At 28.6% G+C, this 10,266-nt stretch overlaps 1 protein-coding gene across 1 annotated transcript in view; it reads left to right on the forward strand.

The window, feature by feature from the left end:
• LOC106691205 (attractin-like protein 1) overlaps window positions 1–9,460 on the forward strand; it is an 86,700-nt gene extending 77,240 nt beyond the window's left edge. The window contains exon 3 of the mRNA XM_067048206.1: window positions 9,343–9,460. Within this exon, the coding sequence (XP_066904307.1) occupies window positions 9,343–9,346 (4 nt within the window). The 3' untranslated portion in view covers window positions 9,347–9,460. The remainder of the gene's footprint in view (window positions 1–9,342) is intronic.
• The last annotated feature ends 806 nt before the right edge of the window (window positions 9,461–10,266 follow it).

Genomic DNA, 10,266 nt, shown 5'->3' on the forward strand with positions numbered 1-10,266 from the left:
AACCAGATATCAATCCTTCCATTACAAACTCCCTAACCACTCAAACCCATTAGTGTCTAATCTTGCTTCATCTTATATTCCAGACAATCCTCCGAGGCGTCTGAAAAGAGGATGGCCTCGAGACCTAATATTGTACAAATGTTATTAGAGTGCTACCAATGGGTAGTTTCTCTACATGCTTGTACCATACCATTATGATTTCCTCAAATTTACTTGATTAGTATTTATGTACAGTTGTAAATATCAATAAATAAATTATAAAAAAAATATTTATCCAAAGCATCTTCAGAAACATAAAAATAAATTATGATATGTTAATAAATCTACACGCCATCCCGCAGTGTTAAACTAAATATCGTTTTCATATTTTGGAGCCACTGTATCACAGATTTTTTTCCGTTTTGGTTTATGTATTTTTAAACACAATCACAATTACTTGCAATCGTATTATAATCTCTTGTAATTGTGGGAAAAAATAACAATTACAATTACAGTAGTTATAATATAATGCTTTCTTCCCCCCTCCTCCCTCCCCTCCCCCGCGATCCTCATTCTAAGAATTTTCCTAACTAGGTTCTTTTTAAATAGAATGAAATACAGTTGTATAATCAACATTAAAACCTTTTTCTAAAATTAATACTGAAAAGACAGGAAACTGCTCGTCGATTCTAACTATTACAACATTTACTAGACAAATGGTCTAAACTTCAAATCTATTATAAAAGACTGATCTACATGACTATTATAAAGCCTATCTGAACATACGGAGTTGAGCTTTGGAACTCCACCTATCCATCGAATTTACTCCCGAATCCAATCCTTACAGTCTAAAATCCATAATGCTCCTTTCTTTGTCACAAATCAAGTCATCCATTAAGACCTCAATGTCCCATATCTTGCCGATTCGGTAGGAACCAGATAACATTCCTTCCATGATAAACTTCCTAACCACCCAAACCCACTCGTTTCTAACCTGGCTTCTCCTTAATTACTTAAAAATCCTGAAAAGAAGATGGCCTCGAGATCTCCTATACAAATGTTATTGATATTTGTATCATGTCACTATATCACCTACAGTAAATTTACTTATTGTGTATATTTTTATACAGTTGTAAATAGCAATAAATAAATTATATATATATATATATAAAAAAAAGAAGAACTTTTTTGGACCCTATCCATCCTTACTACGCTTCGGTCAATCTCTCCGATGTTTACTTCTTGGTTTTTAATTTTTTCCGCCGTATTTTTAACTTGGACCAACTATTTAATATAATCGAACCGTATTTCGTGCCTGGCAATACAGAATTATGACCGTAAACCTGTACCAGTCTGAATCAAACCCTTTATGAGTTACCTCTTTAGTATAGTCAGGATATGGCATATTCTGTGACTAAATGGAATTAACTTGGAGCAGATAATCACCTTGTTTTAAACCCTAACGAACTCCGAACTTTTCGAAATTATAGTTACCGAGATGAACGTAATTAAATGTTTCGAACACGCACACCTCTATTAGTTCTACTAACTTCTTCGGCATTTACTGCTAAATCAGACTATTATATAGCTTCTGGTAATCAACAGAATTAATCATATGTTTTTATATCTACACAAACCTGATGAATTACAACGTTATATTGCTTTTTTTTTTTTTTTTTTTAATATTTACTGGAAGGAAAATATTTAAGCAACAGTTAGTTACAGGTTAGCTATATAATATATCTATTACAAATAATTAACAAATTTTAAAGTAGCAACTTAATCATAATGTGATTACAAACATTAATAAGAAGTATACTATAAAACATTGTCGAGTTGGCATTTATAGTGTTGTCCACTTTTCGGATGAAATACCCATTGTTACTTGTTCTACTGGCAACTTTCTCTTTTACTGAACAAGTTGAAGAAGGTGTCAATTACGTCCCAATAAACAATAATTTATTTTTCAATTATCGCTCAGGATATCCGAAATAATTTACTACTTACAACTTAAAAGTTACCCTTTAGCTCTTCCTTCCAACTCCTCTCTTGAAATGTTCAATCCCCATCACTTATTTCAACTTTATAGAAATCTATATTAATGTTACCAATCATTCTAGAATATTGCTTGAACATAGAAGTATTATATAGTAGTTCCAGAAATACCGTGTTGTCAATAATATTTTTCCAACCTCTACGCTACACTGATACTGACCGTTTATTTCTTCTGATTATTCCTTTATTGGACTAGTCAGTATCAACATGCTGAAAGAAGCGAGATTTTTCGTTTGTTAAGTATTCTGATGCTGTTAAGTTTCTTTTCATTCATTATTAATTTATCTATTTTCTGATACACTCTAGTGGTCTGGTTTATAATAAAAGGTTTTTCATGATAAACCAGACCCCAAGAAATATATACAGCCGAGCGTTCAGGAAACTCAGTTAAAACTCAACTAAAGGACCAAAACATAAAAAAATTGATGGTATTTTTACAAATCTTGGCCAGTAGTCAGCTGACGACTAGCGAATATTACATAGTTAATCGACAAAGCAAACCAAATAAAATTTCTGAAGTGTCTCGAGATTTAAATTTACTCTGTCTCATTTGACTTCCTGTACTGAAAATAGTTCCTGGTGATAGATCAGACACACGAACGTACTGTTGACTTCATAGTCTCCTAAGAATTCCTTAATTTTAAATCTCTACGGACGTTTCAATATTGAGTTTTAGCCTAAGTTGTCTAGTTATACGACAATGCCTTCCGAAATGTTCTTGATGGTTTCAAAAATGGTATTAACCTTAATGATGAAATAATTGGTATCATACTTAATTTCTAAGTACTAGATTAAAATAATGTTAGCATTATTAATTCCATTTCTTATGAAGTAATTTTTATAACACATTAAAAAAAAAATCAGTTCCTCTGATATAAATAATTATAAATCAATAATTAAAAAAAAACTGTAATAAATTAAGGTTAAGGTATATGCAATATAAAAATATAATAAATTATGACCTGATTCTATATCGTTCTTCATAGTTTGTTTTATCCTTAGCACACAGTTTAACCTCTCGGTAAGTTTAAACATTTTAAAGCCCAAAAGTAGTTTTTACTAATAATTTTATATTTTTAAATCGAAAATTGATAGCCTATTTTAACTTTTTTTTTTTAATATACCAACATCTATCCATTTAATTTACGTTGTGTCGTAACTTTTTTCTCTGAACTCTCATATCAAATCTTTAGGTTCCTGTATCGGTGTTCTGGATACTTTACAAGATCTTCTCCGCGTCCATTTCTAAGTTATATTTATAGAAAATTTATTATTAAGTATAAACGGGTCCCGTTTAGCCCCTGCTCCGTGTCTATTTCTATGTCCTTTCCATTAAAATTGGAAGGAGCCATAAATTAATAAAATATTTTAGTTTGATTGATAAATATCATGTTGAGGAAAGGGAGAAGAGAGAGAGAAGGCGTGATAAAGATCTTTCGTAGTTAATTTTTTTAAAAATTTGAATAAAAGATTATATTTCTATCTAACGTCCGTGGATATTATTATTTATGAAAAATGTTAATTTAATATAAGATGTTCACAAAAACTTTGAAATGTCACTGGAGATTTTTAGTGGAATTTACAGTTGTTTTTTTTTCTTTTTGTAATTAATTACATTGTATTTACTTTGAAATGTTACTGGAGATTTTTAGTGGAATTTACAGTTTTTTTTTCTTTTTGTAATTAGTTACATTGTATAAATAGAAATCGTGTGACACAAAATGAGCTGAAAATTTGTTAAAAATGCACATAAAACGACATTGTTGTATTTTGGTTCTTTTATCTGCATGATAATCGTTCAATTATGGAATCTGTTCTGGTTTTAAGGATGTAGCAGTAATTTTTACGGATGCTTTAAACGGTGTTGTACGAAAATTTCATTACATCGTTCATATCATCCATCATAGTATAATAGTAATTTTTTTTAGGAGGGGAGTAGCTTTTTATATTTATGTATGTCGTCTACTGATACACCTAGAAATCTTTTTTTATTTAATTAAGAGAAAAGAAAATTTTTTGAATTATTTGTTGAAAATAACATATTTTTGAAGAATGTACTCACTATTTGCCAATAATAAACAGGATAGGACTGACCCCAAATTTATCAGAAGCTCTCACAGATGAGGAAGCTAAAATTACATTAGTATTTGAATTTTTAAAAGTACATCGTCTTCTTTATAAATTGTAACTCCTCTTTGATCTTTTTTTATTTTTTATTTTTTTCTTACTTTTATCATGCCATAGGCGTTGATGACTAGAGGGTTTTACGCCTTTAAGCAACAATCAACAACAACTACAACAAAAAAATTTTTTGTTTATTTCTATCCCTATATTTAATTTGACTAATCTTTTTTATTTTAATTTATGATTGTTCATCCATTATTTTTTTAATGATTTCATATTTTTTTTCAATTGTCAAATTTAATTCTCATAATTTTATTTTATTTTTAAAATCTATTTTTGTTACCTCAGTGACTATTATATGCTCTATATTTTCCTCTCCGATTATTTTTATTATTTAAAACCTATTTATTTATTTATATGCCATCTGTTTTTTTATTTTTCTTCAAAATTCTCGTAAGCGAAAAAAATTGTTGCCTTTACACAAGTACCGTTAAGAGAGCGCGCTGATTTTCACTACCCACGTAGGCGTCAGTCTAGCTCCGCTGGCTACAAAACTCAATTGTCCCTAATTTTTTTTTAAGTACCGCTGTTCCGCCCATAGCTGAATAGTCATCGTGACGTTTGTAACTGTTACAAGCACCATGAAACTTTAATAGTTTCTGCTCCCATGAAACTTTTGCACGCTTTTCTATTACTTTGCTATTTAAATCGTCTCCAAGAGCGCGTTGCCAATAACTCTAGGACTCTAGTCTAATATTTTCGACCCAGTATCACCAAATAATGTTTCAACGAAATCAGTGATCCTACGCGTGTACCCTCTATTTAATTACGTCGTTACTTATATATTTTTATTTAATACAAGACCGGCCTAGTGGGTTTTAAAGGGTTATAACAGTTTGATTATTTTTTTTCTTTTTAACAATTATACCATGTTAGTTACATTTTTAAAACAGAACAAATAACATTGTATTTTATTAAGACTAAGTTCACTAATTAAAAAAAAAAATTATTTATTAAATAATTCAAAAATTGTATCCTTATTAGTCTCAACACTTTTTATTTCAACAGTCCAACGTTTCGGCCATTTCAGCCATCCTCAAGGACATCTTCAATTATAAATTTTTCCTCACATTAAAATTTAAAATTTGTTTTTCAGGCTATTCTGCCCATGTCATTTTGTGTATATGGTAGTGATTTGGTGGATAATTTTAAAATAAGAAGATTTAGATATTTATGATTTTAAATAAAAAAATAGCCTTTTAACTTATAATAAATGACATGAGCAGAATAGCTTGCAAAACAAATTTTAAATTTTAATGTGAGGAAGAATTTATAATTGAAGATGTCCTTGAGGATGGCCAAAATGGCCGAAACGTTGGACTGTTGAAATAAAAAGTGTTGAGACTAATAAGGATACAATTTTTGAATTATTTAATAAATAATTACCTGTCTCAAGAAATTGAAATAATATATTTTAAAAAAATGTTTAAATAAATAATTCAATTTTTATTAATTTTTGTCTCAACACATTTTATTTTTCTTATAAGTCCGACGTTTCGGCCAATCCGGCCATCCTCAGGGACGTCGGACTTATAAGAAATATAAAATGTGTTGAGACAAAAATGGATTAAAATTGAATTATTTATTTAAACAAAATTAACAGGTCTCAAGAAAGTGTAAAAATTATAAAAAATTAAAAAAATAATGTACTGTTTTTCACATTCTCTCGTTTACATTCAGAGTTTTTATCTTGTAAATTGCGTGTAAAAAAGAAACTGCTTCCTCTTATCAGAGACCACATTCGTTGAGGAACATAGAGCCATTTAAAAATCTGAACGAATTTCACGAAAACCACCATCCAGTATTCCACTTCGGCAATAAACCCAGTTGTTTCAACCGATCACAATTTTGAATTAGAGGAAATGAAATTCGGCCAAGCCGTTTAACTGACAATAAAAACGCTCATTCTCCAAGACTGTCTCCAAGTAAACAATATCTTTAGGATAATCTTTATTTTACTCACAAAACAATATTCTTATTTCTAATAACAAAATTACCTTTGAGATACGAGTGAATATTTTTTTGAAATTATAATTAAAAAAAAGGGACATTGAAAACAACAAGGTGTAACAACGTTATCTTTGCTTAATTCTCCTCTGAAAATATTGTAACTCTTTTCTTATCCTGGGTTTATGGATTATATTTATGAATGAGATTGATATTTATGAATATCCCTGCGTAAACTCAATTTGGGAAAGTGGTAAAGTTTAAAACAGGGGTTATCGGTTTAGTTGTTGCATAAATTAAATTTATAATGCTTAAGGGGTTGGTAAAGTTTATTGTCAGCCTCCTGATGGATGGGCTGGTTGGATCAGGGGTTTCTTGATGGCCTCTCCAATTAGGGTTGAAATATTTTCAAGGTCTCCTTCACTTCGGCATTAAATTAATGGTGATTAAAATATATTGATGAAGTTTATTGGTGTGGAAAATCCTATAAGGATTTTTTCTTATATTATTAAATATATTAAAATCAAATCGCTATTTCTTCTAAAACAAGTTCTATTTATAGATGTAATTAACACTTATTTTCATGTAAATAAATGTAATAGCCGTAGATATAATTTAAGAAGTCGTTTAAGAGTACGGTGAGAGAGAAATGTTAGTGAACCTCATTGTGTGCTCTAGATTTCGCTTAGTTGATGATCTTCAATGCAAAGTAAAAAAAAATATATATATTGTAGAAACTGGGAAGTTTGGAACATAACAATGTGTAAATTAAAGAAATAAATATGAGCGCAAAAATATAGATAGATAATATCCGTGGTTTAAAATAAAAACCATTATATCCATTTTTTTGCGATAAATAATTATATTTGAAAAACATGAAATTTAATTGCTGCTTTAGAAATGGTCTAATAGTTAAATCAATAAAATCTTTAGTAAAAAAAAAAAAATTAGTGTAAATTTGAGGTTTTTAATCTGAACCCTTTTGATTAATATGTCTTCTTTGGCCGTAGAGTCTCAGCATTTTTCTTCTTATGTGAGCATAAATAGGAACGGAAAATTCACAACTTTAAGAACACTAGAACCCTATTGTAAACGCCATTCAAACTGTGATCAAAATTTTCCTTTTCCTAAAATTAATAGGTTTTTTTTTTATTTTTTCGTGCAGCTGTATACAAAAAAAACTTTTGATTCTAAATGACTTATATAAAGGTTTTATATAATATATTATATAAAATTATATAGGGCCATTTTGGTCCTAATTAAGAAAGACCTGTCCAAAATCCTATAATAATGCCACTTTTGATTACTCTGAATGATAAATTTAAATAAATTTCGTTAGAATCAAAATAATAATATGTTAATTGCTTATTATTATGTTTCTTTTTATTGGTATTTAACGAGTATTAAAATTTAAAATTACTCGACACACAATTCAATTAGTGAATTAACCCGGAAAAATATAGAACTTAAATATATAACTTATAGTTTAGTTTGCATTGTCATCGTCTTCTATTTGAAATTAAAAATTATTTGTAATCAAAAGCAATTTTTAAAAAATCCTAAATTTCTAATCGCTGAAAATAATTCGGAAATTCATATAATTTCAATCACTTTTAATTAACTCTATCTCCTAATAACAAAAATATGTAAGGAGTATAATGTGAATTAAAATATTCTGGAGGAGGTATTGTGATCTTGATATTTAAAAGGTAATAACCAGCTCTGAGAACGATAAAATCCCTAGAAATAAGTTGAAACAGGTAACAAAGAAATTTAAGATGGATAATTTGTGCTAGTCCAATCTGAGCACTAGATATAAATTATTATCTCAACTACACTTTTACTTGGAGCCAATTAATTGTCCGAAATTGTTTTTTTATTTTTACTGTTTATATTTTAGTTTATTTATTATTACTAATTTCATGTTAAATAAAACATTGATCGAATCACCAAATGAGAAAAAAAAAAAGCTTTTAATGATAACTGTTCCATACCGACTGCAAATCGGCATCTTTCTAATTAAAACTAAATCTGCCGGTTAGGTTTATTAAATTACCTTATAATAATTGTCTTCTAAGAGATCAATGTGATTCTTTGATGTATAAACGTTATGTAACATAACTATTTTGTCATATTTATATAGTATATTTTTCATTTATTTATTAGTATAATAATTATTTTATTTATCAATTTAAAATATTTCTAATCAATAAATCATCACTACAGATTACATGTTCACGATATATAAATTTATCTAACAAAAGTTTTTAATTGTAAATATTTATAATATAAATAATTTCACGTGTCAGGACAAGTAGAATTGGATCTTTGTTATATTTGATGTAATATTAAGTGTCATCTATATCTCAAACTTTGGGCGATCTAGTTAAGATTTCATATTGCAAAAATTAAATTTGAAGACTACATTATTCGCTGATTTGGGAGCTATATTAGGTCAGGTTTTTTTTTTTTTTTTTTTTTTTTTTCCTCTTCATGAAATACTATTTATTTAATTTTAATTATTTTTATAGGTATATAATGAGAAATTTTTATGTTTAATACCAAAAATAATTGTATCCAGAAAAATATCTATATTATTATAAATAACAAACAGTTTTATTTAGATTCTTATTAGATTTTTGTCTTTTAAATTGTCCTTGAATAAAGTATCATTATATTTTAAACTTTTTTGCGTTGAATCTGACCTTGAGGGATGATTAATTCCTAATGAGCATTCTGGAAATAAAATTGCTATTCGCTCAACACAAAAAAAAGTAGGTAAAATTTGCTATTTCGGTTGGTTGGTAGTTAAAGATTGATTACAACAGATTTGTGAGAATGTGTATTTGATGTTAGCTTAAATTGTTTTTTCTCGTTGCTCTTGAGGAGAAAGAGGTGTAGGAGACTGAGATTAGAACAGAGCACTTTTTTTTTTCTATTTCTGTGCGACATTAATGGGTATAATGGATCCTAAATGTTTTAAATTAAAAATATAAAAAGTCTACCTAACACTTCATTTGCTCCAATTTTTGTAGAATGTTTAAAAAATATTTTTTTATTCACAATACGTATCAAAGGTTTCCTTTTTTCTTTATAGAAAATTTCTGCTTCCATTAGTAATTTTATTTATTTTATTAGATTTTTTGTTTTAACACTTTTTTTTTTGTTTGATTTTAGGTAAGCCTGCTTTTCATAGATATCTAAACTGACCAGAATTGTAAGTTATTTATGGATACTATATTTTATTTTAAATATCACCTTTTTACCTACGTACTACAGAGTGTGGTCCTTAGGGATTAATCAGCATTCTGATATTTAAGAAATTATAATATCTGTATTTTACAGGACTAACGCCCCTGAAATTAATCGAATATAATTATATAATTACATTTATATTTTATTTGTAATACACGAGAGGACATTGCTGTACTGATATTTATAAAGGATTTAAGTCCAAAAAGTGTCGATGTTGAGTTAAGTACATAGACTGACTTAAAAAAAATTTTCTATCGATGGGTATAAAGGATTTAAGTTGTATATTATGATAATCTCTTGCTTAAAACTGTATTGAACGAATAAGTTCTATACAGAATTTTTCGAACTTTATTTTTCGCCTTCTGGAAAATCAAGAATGATCAAGACGATGTATCAAGTCTTAGATCCTTTATACCTACCAGTATAAAAAAAAGGCCATCCTTGCGGACCCGCCCCACTAAGACCCCCAGGGAGCGACGATCCTATATCATTTTTGAAATATTGCTTTTTGAAATATTTGCTTAAAACTGGAAGAGGAGACTATAGTATAGGTAAATCAAGCAATATTTAAAACGCGCCTGAAATTGAAAAACGGTGTAAAATCACCTTAAAAAATCAAAAATTCCCTCTTTGCACAACCGTTGGTCTAGAAACAGTACTTCCTTACAGAGTACTGCACCCCAGACCCTTCAAGGGTTGTAGCGGTACAAATTCAATTTAATTTTAATACTTATCAGTGTAAAATGTACTTGATAGTTCATTGTTATATCTATAACCTCTTACATAAAGATGTAGCCAAGTCATCAGTTTTTCTTATGCCTCGGATGTTGTATGATACGTAGATTA

This window comes from Halyomorpha halys, unplaced genomic scaffold (assembly GCF_000696795.3).
Source record: "Halyomorpha halys isolate HHAL.00 unplaced genomic scaffold, Hhal_1.1 Scaffold2155.1, whole genome shotgun sequence".
Classification (NCBI taxonomy): Eukaryota; Metazoa; Arthropoda; class Insecta; order Hemiptera; family Pentatomidae; genus Halyomorpha; species Halyomorpha halys.